This window comes from Crotalus tigris, unplaced genomic scaffold (genome assembly GCF_016545835.1).
Source record: "Crotalus tigris isolate CLP2741 ecotype Arizona unplaced genomic scaffold, ASM1654583v1 scf7180000018371.15429387391:27106975, whole genome shotgun sequence".
Lineage (NCBI taxonomy): Eukaryota > Metazoa > Chordata > Lepidosauria > Squamata > Viperidae > Crotalus > Crotalus tigris.
The window spans coordinates 23,323,091-23,349,470 of NW_024096970.1; the positions used below are offsets into that span (position 1 = coordinate 23,323,091).

The following is a 26,380-nucleotide window of genomic DNA, read 5'->3' on the forward strand; positions in this document are numbered from 1 at the left end:
AACTGTTCTTTTCTCTCTGTCCGGGCTTTCTAAAGGGAGGCGGGGGCGGGGGCGGGGGCGAGGGGGGGAAGGCTCGATCCAGTTCTTCAGCCCTGACCTTCCTCGTTCAGACGGAGGGAGGAGGAGGAGGAAGAGGACTGGTAGGGCGGAAGCGCGTGGAGGGGGGGGGGGCTCGCAGTGGCGCGCGGGGGGGGGGTTGGAGAGGGAGAGGTTGGTATTGGAACTGCTTTGCTTTCCAGACTTAACCACGGGCGGGGTGTTGGGGGGGGGGGAGCAAGCAAAGAAAAAAATATATATGAATTGAACCGGTTAAGCCCTTGGGATCTTTTTATATCCCTTCTCGGGGATAGTCTAAGGGTTAGATTTCCCCCCCCCTCCCCTCCCATCCTCCCGGAAATAAATAAATAAATGAACAAAATCGGTTCCGTTTGGGGGGAGGGGGAAGCCATAAATTTATTTATTGTTCTTTTTTGTGTGACAAGACTAACCTATTTCTTAAGAAGCACAGAAAAACGAAGAGCAAATCCTGAGAAGTAAAAAACTTAAAAAGGTGTTTACCTTGTCATCAGCATGCACGCTAATTATCTTGGGCAAGATGCGGGGATCTATTGTCTTGTTGCTTTAGAGCCTACGCCCCGCCTCTGGTGGCAGCCTAAAACCTGGCGTCTGGCTAAAACAAACGAAAGGCAGCGCTGAGCCTCCACTCCATCCAATTAAGGCGGACTTGGTCCACTCGGTTACGTGTTCATCCAACAAGATCGGCGTGGAAGCAACCCAGCAGAATATTTGGCAAAAAAAAAAAGCAAAAGAAAAGGAGAGAGAGTGAGAGTGAGTGAGAGAGTTTTGCCTCCCCTTTCCCTTCTTTTCCCCTCCTCTCCCCCCAGCCGCCGAATCATGTCGATGAGCCCAAAGCATACGACTCCTTTCTCAGTGTCTGACATCTTGAGCCCCTTGGAGGAAAGCTACAAGAAAGTGGCCATGGAGGGGAGTAACTTGGGGGCTCCTCTGGCAGCGTACAGGCAATCCCAGGTGGCACAGCCGGCCATGCAGCAGCACCCCATGGGCCATAACGGGACGGTCACCGCCGCGTACCACATGGCAGCCGCCGGGGTCCCCCAGCTGTCCCACACCGCCATGGGCGGCTATTGCAATGGCAACATGGGCGACCTCCCGCCCTACCAGGACACCATGAGGAACAGCGCTTCCGCCACTGGATGGTACGGAGCCAACCCGGATCCCCGCTTCTCTACAAGTAAGTGCTCGCGGCTCCCCCCCCCCCTCGTCTCCTTCCCCGCTTCAGGGAGGGATCGCGGCGCGGCCTCAGACAGGCGGGACAGTGTGGGGTAGCGGTCAGAGCGGCCATCGGCGAAGAGGGGCTCGGGAGATTGGCCCCACTTTCCTAAAATTGGCCCGGGTTGCCTCCCCTCCTTCGGCACACCTCCCCTTCTTCTGTGCCCTTGGGCCGCCTCGTTTAGGGCGCTTGCAGACTTTGAAGGCCGTAGTGGCGGCTTCTGCCTCCACGGGGGATGGACAGACGTCGGAGTGCCAGGGATTAATTGCCGTCGGAGAGGGGAGAAGGAGAGAGGCTGGCGCGTTCGCAAGCGGCAGCTGTAAAGGGGAAGAAATCGGTGAAAGACCGAGGGAAATCGGCGGCGCCTCCGCATATCAAGGATGAGCGGGGAGAAAGTAAACTCGGGGCTGTGGAGGAGTTCAGACCGTGCGTTTTGGGGAGTGGAAAGCGCCCAGATAAATTCTGCGCAATGCATTGGGCCTCCGGCCTTTGTGTACAGCGGGGATATTATACCGACTCCAGAACAAGGCCGGCAGAATCAATAGGGGCAATAACGTAGAACTTTTGTAAGTACAGGGGAAGAACGCTCTATTGATTACTCAGCGTAACGTTTATGGTTCTGAGCCGGGTCTCCGGGAGGCAACGCATCCGCGGATGCAACGGATAAGGAAGGACAGAACCGTTAAATGTGTCTATATCGCCACTCTCCCCCACTTTTTTTTTTTTTTTAAAAAAAATAGGGATTCTTCTTCTCTCCAGATCTTCTTCTCGCAGGGTTTTCAGTGGCGATGCTTAGGGCCTGGACACATTTTGGGCGATCTGATTTAAAACTTCACAGGAAAGCTCCCCTATTATATCGGAACCCGGTTCTCTGCAGGTTCTTAAGTAACTGCTGGGCGTTCTTGTTTGGTTTGCTCTTGGCTTGTTATCTGTACTTTTTAAAGAAAAAAAAATGTCTGGCCACCCGGCAAGCGGTGTTCCTTTTCTGGGCGGGTGGTGGGCGGGGGGGGAAGGCTTGGGGGCTTTTTGGATTCGGAGATGAAAAAAAAAAAAAACCTTTCAGCCGGCCTGGCCAGCGGGCGACTAACTCTGCCTGTCTGGCTCTTCTCGCTTGCAGTCTCCCGCTTCATGGGCCCTTCGTCTGGCATGAACATGGGCGGCATGGGGGGCCTGGGCTCGCTGAGCGACGTGAGCAAGAGCATGGCTCCGCTGCAGAGCGCACCTCGGCGGAAACGCCGCGTCCTCTTCTCGCAGGCCCAGGTGTACGAACTGGAGAGGCGCTTCAAGCAGCAGAAGTATCTGTCGGCGCCGGAGCGGGAGCACCTGGCCAGCATGATCCACCTGACGCCCACCCAGGTCAAGATCTGGTTCCAGAACCACCGCTACAAGATGAAGCGCCAGGCCAAGGACAAGGCGGCCCAGCAGCAGATGCAGCAGCAGGAGGGCGCCTCTTGCCAGCAGCAGCAGCAGTCACCCCGCCGCGTGGCCGTCCCGGTCCTGGTCAAAGACGGCAAGCCGTGCCAAGCGGGCTCCAACGCGCCCTCCACTGCGCTGCAGGGCCACCACCAGCAACAACAGGCGGCGGCCACCGCCATCACCGTGGCCTCCAACGGGACCAGCCTGGGACAACATCCGAGCCACCAGGCCAGCAGTGCCGGGCAATCGCCAGACCTGGGCCAGCACGCGGGCAGCAGCCCCTCCGCCCTGCAGAGCCAGGTGTCCGCCTTGTCGCACCTGAACTCCTCCACCTCGGACTACGGGACGGCCATGTCCTGCTCCACCTTGCTTTATGGCAGGACCTGGTGAAAAGGACCGGCCGGCCCCGTCTTCGGCCGGCGCCCGCTTCCCCTTCCTCCCCGGACGAGCAGACCTGCCCCCCCCCGGCCTCCCTCAAGACCCTCCCTTGACTTTTTCCTTGTTTGTTTGTCTGTTTGTTTGTTTCGGAGAGGAGAGGAGAGGACGGGGGCGTTGGCTTTGGTCTCAGGCGGAGAGAGAAAAAAAAAAGACTCTGCTCTGGCAATGGCTGCCGACGAAGGTCGTCCGGAGAAGGTGAGGGCATTGGAAGCCATTGGTGACCGTGGGCCTTCTCGGCTGACGTGGAAGCTCCACTGGACCCTTGTATGTACATATACAAACGTTGGGGGTGAAGGGTGGGCTTTCCTCCCCCTCCTTCCGGAAAGTTAACATCGGCACCTCTGTGTAGACACGAAGCCCCCGACGCGGGAAAGGGAAGGAAACGCAGCGACACTTTGGCGCCTTAACATCAGCTCACGAACTTGTAGCTAAACCCATAGTTTTTAGCAACCCGAATATTTTGTTGATTTTTAAAATATAAGTGGAGCGAGGATCTATCCAACAAATCAAAGCTTTTTCTTTTTCTTTTTAATTTTATGGGGGAAAGCCACTTTTAAAGATGGATCTCCACAGAACCTTGACATTTGGGGCAGTTTAGTCTTTCTTGATGCTCCTTCCTTCCTACCCTCCTTCCTTCTTCCATTCCCACTGTCCCTCCCTCCCTCCCTCCCTCCCTCCCTTCCTCACTGTCTCTCCCTCCCTCCCTCCTTCCCTCCCTCCCTTCTTTGCTACTTATGTAGATATATTTGGCTTTAAATATATTTCCTAAGAAGCGTCTAATAAATTATAATTATCACCGACATTCCTTATTGCCTTTGGTATTTTTGCTGCTCTGTAAAAAATAATAATAATGCAGAAGCAAGTTGAGTCCCGCCAGAAAAATTCCCCCAAAGGCCCACTGAATTTGAGGGGGGAAATGTCGCTGCCATTTCATCGGGATATACGAGCAGGTCCCTGTTTCAGGAAAAGTAAAAAGCGAAGCTACATTGCTGGTTCATATATTCCCGATTAATTCTGCTGCGTGGGAAGGGAGTCCAAGATAATGTGAAGACCAGCAGACAAGGGAATCCAAGTGGCGTCATTCATAGAGGAGAGACAATATTTGCAGATCCACTAATTGAAATCCCCAAAAGGAGCATTTAAAATACTGTTGATGCTCAGGGTGGGAAAGCTAACAAGGGACCACTAACAGGTAAGGGGAGAATATTAGAACCTTTTTTTTAAAAGTCAACCTTTATTAACTTGTAACAATAAAAAAGGAACACTGCCACCATTTCTACAAAGGTTTCCTATGTAATTGTACTTTTAGGGAAGTATAAGTATTTTAAATCATCTTATTTATAATCATAATAAAACATAGTTTATTGTGCACGAAGTGTATCCTGTAGTTTGACTTATAGTTTGACTTAACAGCAACACGGAGCGGGAGACGCTCCGCAGAGTTAGTGGGGGGGGGATCGGCGGACGCGCACTCTTCCTCCTCCCCGCCTGACGCTGGGTGCGTATTGAGGAGGAGGATGTGTGTGGACCAGGTACAGCTTTCCCAAATCTTGGTCATCTGGGATCCACCTGTCCTTGGTTGGCTTTAGAGGCAGAGCAGGTCTCAGAAACGGTCTGAAAACCTGCTGAGTTGGACTTTCTGGACTTTAGGCTACGGCAACCAAGTTTATTTGCTTGTTCAGGGCCGATGGAAGGGAATGCAAGGCTATTTCCTCACAAGCGATGGCATCGCCTAGTCACCTTCGGGGCAATAGGAGTGCAGTGTTAGTGCACCGCCAGTTGGATGATGTTTTCAATCTTACCAAGAGGCAGCCAGGAGATCTTCCTGGACTGGGAGCCTTTTCTTTGGAGTTTTCTTTCTAGATGACCTTCCTCTCTTGTCTATGTAAGAATCCGTGCTTGGAAATCCAAGCATTTGCAATTTGCCAGAGGCCAACGCGGGTGGGTGGGAGATGGCTCTTCTGCCCAAGGGTGGTTAGAGCTGGTTCTTGGCTGATGTTTAGAGAGAGACAGAGAGAGAATGAAAGAAAGAGTGAAAGAAAGAGAGGAAGAAAGAGAGGAAGGAAGGAAGGAAGGAAGGAAGGAAGGAAGGAAGAAAGAAAGAAAGAAAGAAAGAAAGAAAGAAAGAAAGAAAGAAAGAAAGAAAGAAGGAAGGAAGGAAGGAAAAGTGAGTTTGGTCAAGCGCAGGAGAAACATTTCCAGCTGTTCCTTTCCCCCTCTTGTGAGATCTATTTTTTTTCTTCCTCTTTTACAGCTCTGTGCTAAAATTAGCATCTTCAGAGCCCAAAATGGAGCACTCAGAGCTGTCATTTGAAATCCTAATGTGGTGCCTTTTATTTATTTATTTTTTTCTGGTGAGCTTCTCTCTCTCTTTTTTTTTAAAAAAATGAAAAATCTGCATGCATTCAAGAGTTGGCAAAGAAGAATCAGCAGTGGGATGGGCAGGTGGGGTGAGTAATAGCCCAGTAATAGCTCCATATCTTGGGAATAGAAACATCAAGGTGTGGAAGATAGGATAACAAATCAACCTGTTTTTAACTGTTGAAAAACATGCCCTATTTTTTTAGATTCGCCCACCTCCCTCATCCGAATACATCTATTTTGGGGTTTGATTAACAAGGCGATCTAACGAGCCGCTGGGAAGTAACCACGATATTGTATTGTATTTCCCCTTGCCTCCTTCTTGCTCGTTAGTGCTGCCCTAAACTTGGATCTCTGCCTTCTAGAAACGTGTAAAAAGGTCTTCCTGAAGTCAAGCTCTATTCCAGAGCACTGATATCTTTACTTTTTAAAGAGAGGGAAAAGGGGGAAGCCTTTGGGGAAATAGATGGTCTGGTATTTCTGGTCAAATTCATAAAAACCATATTTGGAGGTGGGGACTAATGGATGTAATGGATGATTGTGCACACTGTCTTATCTTTCTGCAACTAGATTTAGTTTCGATTAAATAAACTGGCTTCCACTTTGTCTGGAGTCGGCTTAGATTAAAGTTTATTTGCTTGTCCCCCCCCCAAGGTGAATTCATCTCTTGATAGACCTCTAGAGTCTAAGCAAACACAATTCAAAGGTTATTTACCTACCAGTCAGAAGAAATGCAAACAGAACTGTTCTAAGAAAATTACAGTTCCTTCCCTTTTTAAAAGAAGAAATTATATCATTGCTTTATAACTTTCCTTTCAGGGTCAAGCTTTGGCTGATTGAGGAGTATCAGCTTTTTTTTTTTTTAAAGGACAAAGAATATGTCATATTGAAATTTCTTTCCAGAGACCTGTAGAGTATTCAAGCAAGTCCTCCTTCATTCTTATTTCTGTACTGTCTCAGTCAAAATAAATTTCATTTTTCTTTTAAAAGCATTGTTTGCATGTTAACCTTGAATTAAATGGAAACCTGCAAATCTAAGCATGATCTAATGTAATGCTTTCCTGAATAAAAAAAGTTTAGAGCAAAGAAAAGTGGTTAAAATCAGAAATGATGGAAGAGATTCCACACTTCAATTTTAATGAAAATTCTACAGCTAAATACACACAGACACACATAATGCATGTGTATATTATAAACAGGACATGTGTTTTTTTGTTGATATATCTCAGAGGTTTCAAGGCAAGAAGATTTGAGAAGCTAATGAAAGATGGATATTTATTTATTATAGTCCTGTGAATATATTTTTCTCTGAAATTAACGCGCAATGTCAGTATGTTACAGGTACTTCTGAGTTGGTGGGATGTGGGCCACAATATGTTGGTTTGCAAGTCTGCCTCAGGATGATAGATCCTAGTCTGCCTAGAATAGTTGGAGCATGCTTGAGGTAAAACTGGGTTTTGATTACAATTATGCCAAACTGGCCAAAAGTGTGCCCAAACTGGTAATGTCTTTACTGTTAACAGGGAGTGAAACATGTGACATGGCTGTGACCAAGTATGATGAACCTAGCCTATGCAATTCTTACCTTATGGGAAAAAAAGCATCGTGGGATGGGTTAGATCATGGGTGTCCAACTCGAGGTTTATTGCAACTTTGTTTGCATTGCCAAAGCTGCGGTGGGCGTGGCCCACGGGCTGGCAGTTTGACACCCCTGGACCGTTAGATTGATCAAAACCCTAATGGCAGTAGTGATCAATATTTGTGGGCCCATTTGTTCCTGACCTTGGAAGATTAAAACATGGAAATTAAGAGGAGTAAATGTAAAGAGCATGAATTAATAAAGGAAAGAAAGGAAAGAAAAATAGGCTGTATGTTTGTGAAACATAAAGGAAGCAATAGATGGTCTGCTCTTGCAAAGTAGGGTGAATGAATGTTGGGAAATAAAGATGCACATTTAATTAGGAAGGACAAGACTAAAATTTAGTAACATATGAACCGAAAAGTCTCTATGCTGTTTGTGGGGTGCAAGTAAACCTAGGAATCCATAAGGTGAAGACAGCTGTGAAAAATAATTATTTTTTATACAAAATAGTTAATTTTTAAATAGTTGATTTAGAGAAAGCATTTGACAACAAGCAGGGTTGAATTACAGGATGTTTTTCACAAGCGTGAAGGTTGGTTGCTGGAAGGAAAGCTTATGTGAGAGTAAACTAAGTGCTTAGTGAACGGTTCAACATTGAGCAGGGAGTAAAAGAAGGCTGTATGGTAACTCCTTTATTATTTAACACAATGATGGTTAAATATATAAGGAGTGAGTATGGTGACATTTGTGTAAATAGAAACCTGAATATACATATATTTTGTATCTGATGACATGCCTTTTGGCTAAGAGCTCTAATAATTTCAGTGAAAGTTTAGATAGATTGTACAATGCAACAAAGAGACTGGGTCTCAAAGTTAATGCATCGGAACAGGCATAGAAGCAGAATAAATGATCACAGATTGCACATAAAAAGCAAGCAAGAAAACAAGCAAACAAAGCAAAACCCCAGAGCAAACAGATAAACATTTATTGAAGTTGGGAAAATGGGTGGAGAAATTTTGAAGTGTCAGCAGGAAAGGGGTGGACACTATATGATCTTCATCATACTTTGCCTTCTGCAGGCGTTCTCCTTGCTTCCCTTCACTTTCTTTTTCTTCCATGTACAATATCTCCCAGGATCAACGGTTAACACTCCTTAAAAAATTGGCACGTCCCATATTCTGAGCCTAATAATATTCTTGTTATCTATATGAGTACTCTGTTTTATGATTCAAAAATAAAAATGAGCAAACCCCATTTTAGATGTCTATTCATTCTTTTACTATGTGCATGTACACATAGCAACGGAAACCGATACCATATACATTTGAAACAGAATTTTTTTTCCAAAGCAACTGCTTAGCAGTTACCATTCTTAATCATACTTAGGTCTCTGAATATTCCAAACTTTTCCCCCCTGTTCGGTTTTGACTCATTGCCACCCATCCATTCCTGCCATTTAACATAATTGTTTTAGTACATACATATAGATGTTGCATATTTCCTTCCAAAACTCATATCTGTTCTTCCCTTAACACTTAAAATAACAAGTTTAAAGAACAAAAAGTAATACATGAGATGATATGTGAAGCAAGAATGATTGACAGGGACAGAAAAATAGGGAAAGGAGTAGTGAATGATTGTAGAGTTACATTTCCTTTCATTTTTTAAAAAGAAATCTCACGTTTTTCATTGCTTTGCTTTGCTGTGTCATATCCCCTTGCACGACGTTCCTCATCCTAAAGGAATATCTACACATTATGTACACAGGCCACCTTCCAATATTGCTATAAAGTGTGGGTGGAAAGGGACAAGCCACAACTTTCCCAGAGCTTCGTCGCATCTGATGTTCAGTATTCACGCACCTTTTTGTTATTTCCCTGACTATTGGTAGGAACCCCTTTGGAAACTCTTAAACGATCTCTTAAAGAAGAAAAGATAAGCGAAAGTGTTTCGGTGGAAAAGATAGCTAGTTTTCTTTCCTCAAAGTTTCCGGGTCTGGGTCTGGGTCTGTGGAAACAGCGGTCGCTCGGGAAAGAGGCACGATCGTCCGGGTAGCGGCTTACCAGGGCCTCGCTGAGATTTGAGAACCGAAATTGGAAGGAAACGAGGACTGGCTGATGAAGACGGTCCAGCCTTAAGGCTACTAGTTGGAGTAAAGTTGGCAGCATCTCTTTCATCTGCCCAGTTGGTCCTCCGTGGTCTGGGCGGTTGGGGAGCGAAGAAGCCATATAATACTTGTAACCTGCGGTCGTAAAAATGGATCCGAAAAGTAGAACTACCCCTTGTCTTTAATCAAGTTGGTGATTAACGCGAAATACCTCCGGCCCAGGCGGGGCCAGCTCAGGCAAGGTCGGCAATTTTATGCCGCATTTTCCCTCCTTTCAACCCGAGGATCAAGCGAGCAGGTGGCTCATCCGGAGGCGCTCCTGCGGGGGATACTCCCTCCTTTCTCGATCCTGTCGTACTTTCTCGAGAAAAGCTGTCCAGGGCTTGGCTTCCCACGACCCAGATTTCTTTCAAGACTGCAGCCCAAACATGCAAAGTCCATCACAAACCAGTTCAGAAGGCGAGGCAGCCTCCGCATTTTCCAGTTGAAAAAAAAAAAACTTTCGCCTTTGCTTTTAGTGGGACCCTTATTCAAGGAGCGGGTGGGTCGAACCGCTTTCCAGTCACTGTGGTGACTGGGGTGTTTTGTGCCGACTGCCCTGATTACCTATACTCTGAATAGGAAGAGAGGAACTTTGATTTCCCCCGACAGAAAGGGCCAGGCAGGACGAGGTTCTCTAACAGGCCCGTCCTGGATGTTTTGCTTGACTTTTTTCCCCCACCAACAAGACTCTCGTGGTTCCGAAGATCCTTTCCTTAGCAATCAGTGGTGTGATACCTGAGCAGCCTGTTTCTACGGACTCCTGTGAATTCCTTTTCTTTTATGCGTTAGCCATTAAGGAGATCTCCCTCTCGTCTTTCCCTTCAGCTACTTTATTTTACATGACTCACTTGCTCAGAACCTTCAGTCCCTCGGTTTCTCTCCCTCCCTCCCTCCCCCCTCCTTTCTCTTTGATAATGTGATCGAGAGGGGATCTTTCCAAGCCTCTACTAAGGAAACCTACTAAGAAAGATTTATTAAGTCCTGATCTCCGGGACAGAATTGTACAGAGATGGAGTTGTGGAAAGGCCTACAAGTTTGTGAAAATGTCGTGAGAAACTGAGCAAAAGCGATGGAGCAAAAGACTATGGAACAAATGGAGCAAGCCCGAGAAACAGGTCAGAGTAGACCCCGAAATAGCCGATCATTTCAAAGCTCACGTCTTGTTTAAAGTGCCAGGCAATCCTTACGGTGCTCCTTCTTGCTGGTGCCCTCTTGTCCTCTCCATCGTGGCCAAGAGTTAGAACAAGGGTGCCCCAAGAAGCATTCGATGTCCTGCCATCTCTGAGTTCACCCCCCCCCCAACACTCTGGGTCAAAACGCTGCCTGGGGGCCCCGCTGATATCCTACAGTAGGATTTCTACAGTAGTTTCTCCCCTGAAAACGTGGATGGTCAAAAGGTTGGGCGATGCGGGCGGGACTGAGGGAGGAACCCTCCACGATTAAGATTATGTCCCCCCCCCATTTTGAATTCAACTTTTGCAAAGCTACAGTAAAAGATGAGGGTTCAGAGACTCCGTGGATTTACCCACGTAGTTTGATTGGCCCTCTTACGGAAGACGTCGCCCTGTTTTCTTCCGCAATCCTTTCCTAACAACCCGGTACCGGAAGTTTCCTCTGGGTCAGTTAGCTACCCACATTTCTTACTTGCTGGGAGTAAGTTTCACTGAAGTCCTGGACCTAGAGGATTTCACCAGGCGGACACATTTAAGAGAACGAGAAAGGCTTCTCTCGTAATGTTCTTGCTTTTTCGCTGGTTCTAGAGACCCTCCCTTCGAAATGCTTTTGGGTCAGAGCTGACGATCACAGTGGTCAACTCTTGTTTCTTCCAGTCGAAAACTGGCCACAGGAAGCTCTGATTTCAAACGCCTTAATTTAGAGCTTCTCAGTATTGAGAAATATAGGAGAATCTCTCCTATATTTCCTCTTATTTAACAAGGAGGACTTCAAAATGTGTGTGTGCTTGTTTCAAAAAGAACTCCGTGTCATGAAAAAGAACTCCGTGGCAGAAAATTCAGTGTCATTCTTGGAATCAAAAACATAATTCATTCATCTCTTCGTCCACAATTTGCTTGTATTTCTATAATCTATCATGAGTTGTGACAAAAGAAGCAAGAAAATTTAACTTTAACCCCAATAACCCCATAATAATGGCTCTTACAGATTCGTGTGTCTGACATATTTGTCTGTGCATGTATGTTGTATGGGTGCACACACATATATAGTCCCAGTGTATTGGCATTTAGAATATTCTGTAAGTTAAATAACAATTTAAGTATAAATGGGAACACATCAGACTCCTGCAGACTTTACTGTAGTTGATCATTCTTTAAATTTACATTTTGTTGTAATTAGGAAGTCTAAGTTAATTCAGAAACATAAGGAGCAAATAGCTCTTGGATTCCTTAGTTTTCCAGGATTAAAGTAAACAGCTTAATGTGTTTCACCTTCTCAAAATGTGAAATGAATTAGTACATGTAAAAAGATGATAGATCATAGTTGTTATAAGAATTTCATTTTTATTGTGATATATGCTTGTATCATCATATGGACCTTTTAAAACATGCTGTCATTCACTCTCTGAATGTAAATTAAATTAACACTAGGTTATTAGATGGAATTCACATACACATTCACTCATTTTCTTTTCCAACTCTAAATGTGTTTCCAAAGAAAACTTCTTAAAGGGTCATAAATATCACAATTTCTACTAATCCCTATGAAATATCCTGCGAAAAAAATTAGATTTTTTAAAAAAGTGCATCCAATCAAGGGCATGATTAAACAAATAAACAGACACATAAAGGACCAGATTTCTACAGTTCATTTACTTTAGATTGACTCATATAGTCAACGCCAGTCAACTGAATGCCAGTCAACTGAAAGTCAAACCTATCTAATCTCTTCTCTCTTTCTTTTAACTCACACTTCAAGAGAAACTTCAGAAGAGAGCTTCAGTCCGACTCTATCAAAATCAAGTGAATTTTGCTTAAAGAACCTTATCAGAATAGGTCTCATTCTGTACCCATTTAAATTTGGTTCACACTGAAATATATTCAGTAGAATTCCAGGGCATCTAATCCAAAACCAGCATTGCCCATAAAGTTACAGTATTTAAACATCTTTACATTTAACTGATGTGGACCAATGGTGAGTATGTGTAAGATCTAAACATGCATGCACAGTTCCTTGTAATTTCTGAGTGATGTATGCTAGATCGCCCGGTGCCATAACATACAAACAATACAACAGTACAAATAGTCCAGTTTATAGTCCAAATAAACTAGATTAAAATGGTTTTGGTCAGATAGGTGCAGTCTTAAACATGCTAAATTGCCCCTCCTCCATGATTGGATGGTCTCTATAAGAAAATATGATCGGAGTATTAATTGATGCATAGCCATCTAAGAACAAATTCAATCAAGCACAATGAGATCCCTTTCAGAGAAAATACATGCAGTTGGATTGAAGTGTATTGCAGAGCCTGCAAAGGTCACTCGCGGTTCATTTCCCCAGCTGAACTTACATCAATAACTATAGGGATACTTCCCTGTGTAAGTGGCTCATTCTAGAATCTTGCTTGATCTAAATAGTTGCCTTTGGGGTTAGTTCCAAATCCAGAATGACCCCCGAATGTGCAGCTATCCTCGGGTAAACCAAACACGGGCACTTCGTGAGAATCTTCAATTTATTCTGGGCAGGCATGTTACAGTCGTCAAACTAAGAGACGGGGAAATATTGTGTCATTTGATGGACAGGAGCTGCTGCCCTGCTTGGTCATCACCCTGCGTTGGAGCAGATCATCATGTGCAGCAGAGGGGACTCTCCCTGTCTGTTCAACCCCCCCCCCCACATTCAACAGGAAAGGCTCTGAGAGAAGGTCTCATCAATATGCTGGGGAGGGTGGGGGGGATCATGTATGCAGTCATATTGCGCCCAGTGACTCTCCCGCCAATCAGAAGCCGAGAGGCGAAACGCTGGACCGAGATGGGCGCGAAGGGTGGGTGGGTGGGGGGGCTGGGGAGAAACAGAGGGAAGGCGGGCACCACTGAGAATGAAAGTGGCCTGCTCTGATTTCTAAGCCGCTCTGTTCCAGCCAGTCACGGCCTTTCCTCTTCATCAAGCTCTCTCTGGCCAAAGACGAACCGGACTCCTTTTCCCCATTTTGAGAGGCAAGGTTTCCATCTGAAAAAGCTGAGAAGGGGCTCCCGGGAGGGACACTACACCAGTGGAGAAAAGGCGCATGGGGTGGTGGTGAGGGAGGAGCCAGAAAAGGCTGGAGATCTGCTTTTTAGAATAATTTACTTTTAAAATAAAATAATTATCTCTGAGGACAAAATTGTGCACTGTTTATATCTTATTCCCTCTGGTCTGTACCCAACAAAAATGGGCTTAGCCAGGAAAGTTTTTAAACTCCCCCCCCCCTTTTAAGGCTCTATAAAGCTTGATTTGCTTTAACCCAGCTTTCTCTCTCTGGACTCAGACATAATTTCAAGCACCACAGACTCTTAGGGAAGGATGAAGGGGAGACAATTTAATGGATTATTTATTCACCATCATGAACGGAACTTAAGGGCTCATTCTCCCCTCTCCCCCATTTTTCCATTTCTTCACTCTTTTCTACAGGAAAAAAAAAACCTGATCCTTAATTTCTCTTTACTTTTCTATGTTTTTTCTTAGGAAACATTCCTATGAAATAGGACACTGAATTACTGAAAAGAAATTGCATGCTTGCCATAAGTTGCAGCTGATCCTAATTCCTGAAGGCTAAAATCAATAAACTTCTGAAGAATATACTATAAAAAGTGTTTGATGAGAATGCATTGGTACTTTCTGAATGGTCAGGAAAATCCATAACTGAATGATTATCAGAATGCTTTAAACTCCAAGTAAGGTGATTGGCTATTTACACAGCGGTCTTTATAGAAGCTCTGATCAACTGGCTAAATATATATGGCTATACCAAGCAGTCATTGAAAAAAAGTTGGCATACAAAGCTGTTTATTTATATTTATGTTATCATTTGGAAAAGCAGGGGTTTTTTTTTATAAGAAATTGATGGGAACAGCAGATTCTGATGTACATTCCACTTCTGCGAAAGGCAGTCTTTTGCATGTATCTCATTATTTGGAATTTTTAACCTTTACTGTGAGCTATCACAAGGTACTTCAGATGCTTTAAATGAATTTTTAAAATAATGTGGAACAGATCAGTGCAATGAATTCAACTGATCTCTTTTTTCCTTCAGAAGCTAAGCATCATTGCCTGGCCTTTAGTCTAGATTTAAAGAGTGAGGAATTACAGCCACTAGCATTTCTTTTGCCATTTGGTGGAGCAGTTAGCTCTACCAGATTTTAGACAGACATATGGGTTTATGAGAGCCAATCCAACCAACCAATCAGAATAGAGCTGGAAGGGACCTTGGATGGTCCTAGTCCAAACCCCTGCTCAAGCAGGAGATCCTATACCATTTCAGACAGGTGGCTGTCCAGTCTTTTCTTAAAAACCTTCAGTGATAAAGCATCTACAACTTCAAAGGAATCCAAAGGGGGAAAAAAAATCCAAATCCAAAGAAACCAGTTTAATAATATACTTGTCTCTCCTAGAATTTTACCTGCTGGGCTGCTGGACCCAACAGACTGAAGCAGTATGGAATTCCATTACTGTTTCTTAATTGATTGATTCAAATTTCATGCAACTGCAGTGCTTATCATATGACCATAGCAGGGGGAAATATTTTTGAATCCTCCAAAATATCCAAACAGATATTCCTGAATTCAGCCTTAGCTTCCCCTCAGTTGCTCTTTCCAAACCTGCTACACCATTTAACACAGATCAACTTCTTCCAACAGGATGCCTCCCAGGGGTTCTCGGAGTCACATAATTTTCTGTCAGTAGCCATACTGGCTAGAAATTTGAAGAACCCGCAGTCTTCTTTTAACCACATCACATTAGAAAAAGTTGTTCTTAAAAAATAAATGATTTGAACAGAAAACAATACAGAGTTTAGGCCAAACGGGAGTATTCTAATCACAAGTTCCTCCAACTGAACATCTGAGAGGATTCTTATGAGATGGGAGCAGATCTCTTTAAACTGCGTGTTTGTTGGAATTAGAAGTTGAGCAGGGAGGGGAACAGAGGGACTATTTATATGACAGTGTTTTCCTTGTCTGCCAAAATTATTTTGCTGCAATATTCTGCAGTGGCCAAATGTTGCAAAATAAATCTACCTCCCTGAACTGGTTCCAAAGGTCTCTAGCCATCATTCTCTCCTCAATACATCTTAAACAAGAGGCTCTAGTGAGCAGCTCTAATTCAATACACATAATCAGTTTGGAAGTCTTATTTCCATTTGAAAAACAGGCCTATTTGTAATCATGAGAGCTGGACAGGCTGAAAGATATAGAATATTGTGCTGGAGAGAGGGGGGAGGGAAAACCTCACAGAGAAGCAGAGAAGATTTCCTTTCCTTCAAATCTTTCCTTCAGCCCTGACTAATTGGCTTAGTTAGATTATTTTATTTTCAATAAAGGATCAATCATTTATTCATTTTTTAAAAAAAAAATCTTAATATTAGTTTTGAAAAAAACCCAACATCTGCTAAAATTTAGGAAGGGAGGAAGGCTAATTAAAAACTATGATTCAAAAACAATGTTGGTTGGTTTGACAGCCTCTTTGGGTTCAGAACCTTTTGATCACATCCAGAACATCATAGATCAATTTACTTATTTCATCTATACATACAGCCTTTTGTGAAAAGTTCAAGAAGAGGTACATTGGGAATTCTTGTATTTGATCCCCATCATAACAACTTTGTGAGGTAGGTTGACCTGCAATTGGGGAATAAGCTCAGTCAGTGAGTTTCCTGGTTTACTGCTAGTGGACTTGAACTTGGTTCATTTGTGGTGGAAAAAATAGATCTAACAAAACGGAGACTCTACTTTTTTCTTCTTCTCCCTTTCAGATATGACCAGGGCCAATATAGCTCCTCTATTCTCCTAACCCATCAAAACCCAAATTGACCCATCCTACTTTGCAATCCCATCTGAACCAAAGAATAGATTTGCTCACCCACTCACAGCACAGCCCTAAGAAAGAATTATAAGGCAATAACAAGGGGAGATGCCCCAACATTCTATCCTCAGTCAGGGACCCAGCTTTCCATCTCCTTAACAATGGGCTCCCCAATTCTGTTGCTGCATCTGGAAGGGCTGTTTTGCTTAACAATGGGAATAATCTCAATAGATGGATAAGGACCTGCATAGCTTCCCCAAAACTGGCCAGCAAATTAGACTCCTCAGCTTTCCCACCCTATAGGTCTAACTTCTATACAAGTCTTTGCCTTTCCATTGTTCCCAGTCTCTTTCTTGTGAGCCAGCCAGCCAGCCAGCCATACATCTTTGCAATAAACACCGACCAGTACTTCTGAATTTTCCATGACTACCTGGTCCTAGTTCAATTCCTTCACCACTCGGCCAATTATGTTTCCCAAAGGGTCATCCTGCTAAGGGGACATTACAAGCAACAAACGGTTAACAAACGTTCTGCGAAAGGGGGCTGTGGAGGGAGGCTTGGCGGCCAGCGACCAAAGAAGCCGGAGGGCCTCTCCCGATCTTCTGCGGGCCCACAGGCCTTCCTTCGGAGGATGTGTGTGTGTGTGTGGAGCAAAGTCGGTTCTTTCAACCCATTGGCCTCAGAGGAAGAGACGCCGGAGAGGGCCGCTGCTGGAAGGAAGACCCGAGAAGGCGGAGAATTGGGGCAGCTCTCAGGAGCGGATTTCGGCCGCGTCAAACTGGAACTCACCGCAGAACTTCTAATGGCCGCCCCAAATTGCCTGGTGAGTGGGCGGCCATACAAATGGAGCACAGAAAATCAATCGGTCAAACAATCAATCAATGGGGGAGAAGAAAGGAGAAGCGGGAGAAGGAAAAAGTGGTGCATTTCCTAAAGCGGGGGTAGGCAACCTCGGCTCTTTTATGACTCATGGACTTCAACTCCCAGAATTCCTGAGTCAGGACCATAACAACAACAGCAGCAGTATTAAGGCCAGAGTCTTAGTTCACTTGGTGAGGAATGCAGCACCTCCGTATGCTAAATCACAGCTGGTTCAGACTTTGTCAAGCAGAAATGCCCAGGGGCCACTGCCTGATTTTCGTGCTGCGGCTGCTCGTCCAGGCAGCCTAGCGCCCCACTTCGGACAGGCCAAAATATTAGTGTCAGAGCAGCAGCGCGGCAGTCTGTCTATCACTTTCCCCAACCGGGTGATTTCTGGGAGAGTAGGATCATCAACATTTCCAGCCGGGTCGGCCCGGGCCTTTTGGGACAAGTATCAGCTCATATCGAAGTCGCCATCTTTACAAACTTTTGCCCTTGTCCGCCCTCTACAGGCTTAGCTCCATGAACTCGGACCGTTTAGCACCCACTTTTTGATGCTGCGCGGGCAGGAAAAGCCGCCCTGCCCCCCCCCCACCTTGGCTAGTCAACTCCTGGAGCTAAGCGAAAGACCCGCCCACCTGTCCTTACTGGCCGCTATGATCACACCGTAGAAGGAGAAGGTTGGAACATAAAACATTAATTCGGGTGTGACTTTTGATCGTTCAGATCAACAGCCGAGTTGCCAGATCTCAGGAGAATCTGACTCTTGCAAAAATCCTTATTTGCAAAACACTCTTTCCTTCAAATTACTACGCTTCCCGCATTGCTGGTGTTAATCTGAGTAGTAATATCATGAATACAACGGTATTCCTTGCTTTTTCTCCTTTTCTTGCTCCCTGAAGTTTCCCCTTCTTACCTCCTTACTCCATTTTCGCAGGTTGCTATTACAATCCGAATCAAATTTTCTGGATTCACAAGCTTGTAACTCAAGAAAGTTTCATGCAGATGCGCTTGCTTAGCTTGCTCTCTGCTATTGACTACCCCCCCCCCAAAAAAACCCAAAACAAAACAGGAAAGGAACTTCTGCCCAGTCCCCATAGATTTCCCAGGAGAGTCTGTCCATATAAAATCCAGTGGATCCACTTACATCAGAATCCTCTTCTGGTTCTCAAATCAAGGAAGACTTAAGGGCCAGAACTGCCATTATTAATAATCAATGGCATTTTCAAAGCTAAAAATACACCTGGAATAAGAAATAAATTTGGAGAGAGTTTTTAACATATTGTTTACTAATATTGTTTACTAATAAGGTACTGAACACCGGAAACACCATATAAATGTTCCCCAATTTAGAAGGAAATCACTAGCAATGATAATACAAAGATTCTTTCAAAATTATTTTTAAATTTCTGTATTATGAACTTCATCTGTATTCACTGGCAACTGGTTAGGATATATTTTATAAAATGTTAACTAGAGAACCAAATAAGATTAAATTGGATCTCATCAACAGTGTTCATTCAAAACACTGACATTTCAAATGATTTAGTCTTTACTGAATTCAAGAATCAAAAGACTCTAACCCAGTGGTTCTCAACCTTTCTAATGCCGCGACCTCATAATACAGTTCCCCATGTTGTGGTGACCCCCAACCACTTATACATCACCGGGTGTCAGGGGCGTGGCCAAAGAAAAGGGGAAAAAAATGGCGGACAGCCTTGTTTGGCGACCCCTGTGAAATGGTCGTTCGACCCCAAATGGGGTCCTGACCCACAGGTTGAGAACCACTGCTCTAACCCTTTGCAGAAGTGGACTTCTGCCTGAGTTTTTCTCTCAAATTTCTCCACATTTGCATTGGAGATTTCCATTTCAACAGTTAATCTCGCTTTAGAGAAAATGGGCCCAGAGCAAAGAACATTTGAAGATGAGTCTTAGGTAGCTTCAACATGAGGTACTTATAAGTGCCTTATAACATAACATTAATTGGCCTAGCCAGATAAACAGGTTTGCTTAGAAACAATCTTTCTTGGAATTAAGAGCACAATTAAACCAGAATTAAGCCCTTAGGAGGAAGGAGATAAAGCACCCACTGCCTTTATAGGATTCTTGAAGGCTTAATTAGACTGTGCCTCTTGTGATGCTGAAATCCATGGGATTTGTGTCAAAGTTTAGGAGCCATATATAAACTCCAATGAAGTCAACTGCAATGATCAGATGTTGACACTAAGTGTGCAGTAAGTGGGACTTAGTTTTGGGACATATGAACACTATATAGTTGGTGAAAAGAGGGAGGAAAGGGGATTCAGGTAGAAACAGCGCAATGGTAAAGTCATCTTTCAGAATTCTTTCTAGCAGGAGTAGAATTTCAGTCTGACAGTCCACACGGGTCCACACTTGGGAGGTTACCAATGTTAACAATACTCCAAACAGCCATCATTCGTCAGGTTGCATCTCCAAAAAAGGAGTCCCTATCAAGACCTTTCCAGATGTGTTTCAGAGCATCTTGTAGTGCCCTCTACCTATTGTTTGGGGAAACAAATCAGAACTGAAGACAGGCTACAGCTGGGCATGGTCACGTCATGAGCATCAACAAGGGACTGCACATTTTCAAAGATAATGTTGCAGCCCACTCTAGATTACGTTTATTGGGACCGAAGGCTTTTTTGGTTCTGCCATCGTCTTGTAGTAAAGTCACCTTCCTAAGGCAGCTCTTGGCTCACTTTTTTAAGTATTTAAAAATGTTTTAAAGACGTGTTATGACGCTACAGCACTTAATGCTGATTTTAGCCGATTGTGTGCTCCCGTCTTAGGGGCACAAATAAATGGAGAACTATCTGACAACTTCAGCTTCCAGAAACAGTCAAGGTGCAAAATTATATTTTCAGGACGGGAGAGGGCAGGAAGGGCTAACTCTGAAAAGAAAGACGCGATTCTAAATTCCTAATCTCAGGAATTGGCTGGCCGTCCTGTCCCACGAAGGATCCTTTTCGATCGTTCTGCTGGAACGTGTCCAGCAGCACTCCTGGAGCGGTCCATTGCCAATTTCCCCCAAATCTACTGGTGGATCCTGGCCGACTTCCTGCTCCCTCCCTCCCCCGCCCGCTCAATCTGATGCCAGCGTCGGGGCGTTTTCCCCTGGAAGAACTGCCAGGGGAAAAAAACTCGCCGTTTGCATCTCGTTCAAGTCAATGCCCAGCCTCGAGGCTGCCGGCCAACTTAGCAGGATTGCACCCTGCGCGACTTCCCGCGCAGAAGTGCGGCCGTGAAGGACCCTTCAACTATTATTTGCCACTCTCGGCCAGCCTCCCAACCAGTCCCGGGCCTGCAACGGAAGGCCTCCCTATGGCGAGCCTTGGAGAAACCTGCCGAGCGCGAAGTCCGAGAGCTCTCCAGGGCTTTCGAGGGTGGCGAGGCTTCCCGGGCTTGCTGAAGCCAAGGCCGCGATTAGCCGCGGTGTTTAGGACTGGCGGTTGCCCTTCCTTTCCGCGTGGGGACAACGCGAGCGGCGTTGAGCCCTCAAATTAGCACCCCCTTACGGCGACTCGTCGGTCTGTGCGGGCCCTTGTCTTCCCGCGAAGAGGGAGGGCGGGAGGCAGGGTGCCGCGTTTCAGCCTAGACTAACCCATCCCTTTCCAGGAGAAAGCTCTGGGGTGAAGGGAGGGCCGTTCGTGAAATCGGTGGGCTTTGCTCCTGCAGAGGCGTTTGCTTAGCCGCGGAATGCAGAGGCTTTGCGGGGCCGAGTTATCCCCAAATAGATGCAGAAATACGTGCATTCCTTTTTACCAGTATGATATTTTTCCTTATAGAAATAAGATCCACAATCTCTAGAAATGTCAGTTTAATGCGAGTTCTCTCCCTAAGGCTAGTCCTTATTTACCCTCCAAAATGGCAACCAAACTATCCACTGACTGCAAAGTTTCGTGGTGGGAGGCAAGCGGCCCGGGGGCCAAGGCCTTTAGCACAATCCACACACCAAATGGTGTGTACATAATCTTCACACCGATGCTACCTATTGAGCCTTCTCCGCCAGATCTCCGCCCTTGCCGTCACTGGCGCGGATGCATCTCTAGAGGAGTTTCAGCCGAGAGAGGCTGGCAGGGACGAAGTTAGGAAGCCGATGCCGTCCGGAGGGAGAGGCAGAGTTGCTTCAAGCGAGCAGGGAAAGCTACCGTCGGGCCTACCGGTTCTGCCTCCTTCCTTTGAAGTGCAGTTCTCTTTTTTTCCCGAGGTGCACGGCAACCAAGATAGAAGTGAAATGCTGTTCTGGGTACAAGGTGGCAGGTGAGATTCCTTTCCACCTTGGGGAATTCAGGTGCATTTCACATGGGGTTCCCTCTAAAGTCGCCCCCCCCCTCGCAAATAACCTGGACTTTCAGCAGGCGGGATGACGCAACAGGTAGAATTTTATTGAACTTCTCCAGACAATATTGCAAATCCTTCGAGATCTAGGTGAGTGGCACTGGCATTTCTCCAAGGAAGTGAGGTTTCTACCCCAACAAATAAGTTATTTGCCAAGGATAGGAGAACGTCTGTGCCTCCTAAATGTTCATTTACCTTGAAATAACCTCACTTAGTGAAATTAGAAAATAAGCCAAAGGGAAGAAACCCCGATTTCACCCCAAAATTCCCACCCTTTGAAATTCTGCCTTCCACTTCTAGATGCTCACAGAGTTCTTTCCAAGGATTAGGTTAATCTTGAGCCGAACAACTTCTCGGCTTAGCGTTCATGCTGAATTATTCCGATAAAACCATGCTCTAGGCCTTCTTCCAAAACAGTTACTTCCCCCAAATTTAATTAGAAGGAACTTTCTTGAAATCAAGGGATCTTGCTTTAGGAGCGAAATTGATCAAGACAGGGTATCATCCTTTCCCCGTCCTCTTTTATTTTGAATGCATTTGAAAGGATTCTCCTTTGGCTAATGAATACAAACGAAATTATCAAAGCAAGTTGAGGGATAATAACGAGAAGATCATCATTAAGGGGTTGTTTAATATTTCACGTAAAAAAAGCCGGCTCACTGTCACCATCCCTTTTGCTTCCATTTTTTTTAAAAAAAAAAAATAAAACATGCCTTGTCTTTAACCTTTTAAGGCAACGGCTGTAAATGTAAGATCTATACTTTCTCTAATAGATTTTCCTAGAAGCTGATGATAGAGAAACTGATTTCTTTTCTATTAGGCATTACTCCATCTTTGTTGAAGGCTTCGGCAGAATGAGCACGGATTAAGATTCGATTTGCATCTCTTAAGCTCCCTGTGTGGTCTTTGTCCGAAGCTTGTAACTGTTAAAATGACTTGTTCGGAAGCGTGTGGGCTCTCACCCTGCCGCTTTTGACAGAATGATTGAGAAATTCAGTTCGCCCCGCTAGGATTTAGCCCGCGGATTCCACCTGAACCTTAAGCAATTAGACCCTAATCTCAACGTAATCATAATGGAGTTAGGATTTCTTCCTGCACTTTGTATATTTCCATTAAAAGAATAATGAGGAGGAGGAGCATGAGGAGGAGGAGGAGGAGGAGAGGAGAGGAGGAGAATTCCTTTAAAGAGTCTTCTTTTTATGACCCCTCTCCCCGTTTTACGGAAATTCATTGAATGTGGAACTTGATGAAGATGCCTCTCTTTTAGTTGTCTGTTCCTGTAGCAATAGGTCCCCTACGACTGAGTTTGTTGGATATGAAACTGCTGCCCCTTTATTATGCACACCTCCCTGGAAACCTTAGTTGCAAGCCCTTTACACTTTCTTTGGAGTTTATTTGCACAGGAGTGGACCACCATCCTTATTAAATTGGGGAGAATTATTTGTAAATACATCTGTGTTTAGGATGAAGGATGCTCAAAGTTTTCTAGAAGGGTAGTGGGAATTTGAATATTCACCCCTATTTAAATAGACATAGACGCATAGTCATATGCCATTTTTCTAGAAAAAAAATACAGCCAAAGGAATGCTTTTCAATATTGTTGAAGAAAAAATAAATGAAAAGTAAACCCCTTGAGTTTCTGGAATGCTGATCAAAGACAACTAGCTTTGAGTCCCAGATTTGGAATAGAAAATATGTTAGTTTGGCTGTATATTCACATACTGGGAAAAAAAATACCCACTTGAAAAAAATTGTATTGTGTGTAGGGAGAACTACTCTCACAAAATAATTGTTATTATTCTGGTGTAATATTACAAATGTAAGGTTGACTTTGATTTCCTTTGATTTCCTCAGAGCAGTCTAAGGAAATGGCATATCTGTCATTATTTTTATTAAAAAATCTGTTGTATTATGTCTGTTGGAAACACAGACATAGACACACACTTTTGTGGTTACCAAAATTATTTGTGCAAATGTTTTTCAAACCATATTTGTGGCTTCACTGGTGGTGAGAGATATACTTCCCTCCTCTCAGGATACTTCACTTTCTAGCCATTCCTCTTTTCCCTTCCCTCCCTCCTCCCTTTCTCAGGATTAAGTGCTGAAACATTTATGTGGTAGATCTTTTCCAACATGGTCGGAATCCTTCCACAATTCTCCCACCTGCCAGAGTTTGCTCTTCCATTTCAAGAAAGTTTGTGACTAATTATGTTTTTTTCCCCCAGCCTGTGCATCTGTACCTTCCAGAATTTAAAAACTGCCATCACTATTTTTAACATTTCCACTTAGCTGACAGCAAAATTCTTCCTCCTGGAGTATTGCATTTATTTCATGAATGAAAACACAGAGCAGTATGATGATGAGGAAGAGGAAGGAGTTGGCTTTATAAGGGATTATTATAGGCTGGCCTTACTTGCTTATTCATGAATAAATGAATTTAGTGGGAAACTGACTTTTAAGGGAGTCAAACTGCATTGCTTCTTGGTGGGTCTTTTTTTGTTCACATTGTTAAATAAGATGCAACTGCTGCTGTTTTTCATATGGTTTAAGTATGATTTCCACTGGAGTTTTATTGTTATTTATGGGTCCTTGCTTTGCTTTGATTTAAACCAATCAAGCAAAATCAGAAAGGCTCTATAAGAGGTTGGAATAAGTAAATTAGGAATAAATATAGAATAGAGATTCAGCCTTAAGAAATTCAAGTACCAGTCAACAGAGGCTGACAAGAAGGAGGAACTGACACACAATTTAGCAGTAATACCACAGCATCAGAAATGTATTGATTACTAGAAGTGAAAGGCTCTTTTAAACAATGCTATAAAAAGGTTTCTTGTTTACAGCTTCTATCAATTAACCATGAACTCCTCTACAATACTCTGTACATTTTATTTTTTTAGGATTTTACAAACCAAAATGATCTCTCCTTAGTATTGGCAATTTGGGGAAACCATATTATATTTTAAATATAGGGGATGATGATAGCTGAATTATAATTCCTTTTGAAAGGAAAACACACCCTACTAAAAATTATAGTTTGGAACAGAAAGAAGTAAGACAACAAGACAAAGAGCACTTGAATTACCCCTTCCATACCCCATCATTAAAGGTATTTGGAAGGCAGGGCAGAAGTTGTAATCTACTTAGTGGGGGAAATGCAACTTCTTTTTTTTAAATACTAATTTTATTAAAAATTACAATCACAACAATAAAAACTAATACAAATTAAAACAAAAAGAAAAATGTGCAAAAAAGAAAAAAGTGGAAAAATAGAAAAAAGAATATAGTAAAGAAACATATAAAGAAATGGCTTCCTCGTTCATCACAGTTATAAACAATTTTAGTAATTTATCATCTTCTCTTAATATACAACAAATGAATTCTTCCCATATCCCATCTTTTATCTATAAAGAAATCTATAAAGCATCATCATAGTAACTGTGGTGGTGGTGCAGTGGTCAGAATGCTAATTGCAGGCTAACTCTGCCTACAGCCAGAAGTTTGATCCTGACGGTGTTCAAGGTTGACTCAGACTTCCATCCTTCCAAGGTTGGTAAAATGAGGATCCAGATTGTTAGGGGCAATATGCTGACATTGTAAACCACTCAGAGAGTGCTGTAAAACAGGGCTTTTCAACCAGTGGTACATGTACCCACTGGTTGTACTTTGGCACCTGGCAGGTGGTATGCGACCATCCTAGACAAGTGTAGCAGGGGCGGGGAATGACCTGAAGTGGCAGCAGCACCGCACAAGCCTGAGGGAGAGACAGCTGGAGCTGCAGGGCTGTTGGGGTTCAGCAGAAGCCCCAGGATCAGCACACGTGGCAACAAGCTGATAAGTGCTTCCAGTGCACCGGAGGAGAAAAGGAGGATGGGGGGGGGGGGAGAGAGGAGAGGATATAAAAGGAGGAGCTTTTGGCAGGAGAGGGAGAGAAAAAAATGACACAGCCTTGGGAAGAGGAGCCAGCTGGACCTGCACTTAAGAGAAAAGAAGGAGGGGGGAGAGAAGAAAAGATATAAAAGGAGGAGGGGGAGAGAGGAGAGGATATAAAAAGAGGGGGGAGAGGAGAGCATATAAAAGGAGGAATGGTGAGAAATTTGTTAAATGAGTTTTGCCCCATTTTATGACTTTTCTTGCCACATTTGTTAAATGAATCACTGCAGTTGTTAAATTAGCAACATGGTTATTAAGTGAATCTGGCTTCCCCATTGACTTTGCTTGTCAGAAGATTGCAAAGGGGATCACATGACCCTGGGACACCATGACCATCATAAATATGAATCAGTTGCCAAGCATCCGAATGTAAATCACATGACCCTGGGGATGCTGCAACAGTCATAAGTGTGAAAAATGGTCATAAGTCACTTTTTTCAGTGCTGTTGTAACTTCGAACAGTCACTAAGCGAACTGTTGTAAGTTGAAGGCTACCTGTACTTTATCACTTTATTCCTTTTTTTTTTTTTTGGTCATCAAGTTTTTGACACCTTGCTAGGCGACTGGTGATACTCGAATATTGCCATATCCCAAAAGTGGTACAATCTGTGAAAAGGTTGAAAAGCACTATGGAGTGCTTACAAAAGGCTGTAAAGCACTATGGAGTGATATATAAGTTTAAGTGCTATTGCTATCATTTTAGTTCCGATGTCAGCAAAATAGGGTTACCCAAAATAACAATATGTCTATTTTAACCTTGAGCAAATGAACCTAAACTATATTTTGTAGGAGAAAACAAGATAGAGCTGTAGGGGGTGGAGTAAAACATATCATCAGTTTAGAGTCCTCGTGTTGCCATAAGAGATCCAAGTCTAGCCCCCCTTGAATTCTGTTAACCCTTATCTAAGTGCCAGTTTAGTGCTGATCATTAGTTGACTAGATTCTTGTGTACAAGCTTCAATAAATGATTGATGCTGCA

The 26,380-nt window shown here is 44.0% G+C and overlaps 1 protein-coding gene across 2 annotated transcripts; it reads left to right on the forward strand.

The window, feature by feature from the left end:
• Positions 1-311: 311 nt before the first annotated feature.
• Positions 312-3,438, forward strand: NKX2-1 (NK2 homeobox 1). 2 transcript variants are annotated; one of them, XM_039351941.1, is made up of 3 exons: positions 312-828; positions 932-1,252; positions 2,409-3,438. In XM_039351941.1, coding segments are annotated over exons 1-3 (1,011 nt in total). In that variant the 5' UTR covers positions 312-827; the 3' UTR covers positions 3,098-3,438. The 2 variants fall into 2 exon arrangements, with proteins under 2 accessions (XP_039207875.1, XP_039207873.1); XM_039351939.1 differs by having other exon boundaries at positions 313-1,252.
• The last annotated feature ends 22,942 nt before the right edge of the window (positions 3,439-26,380 follow it).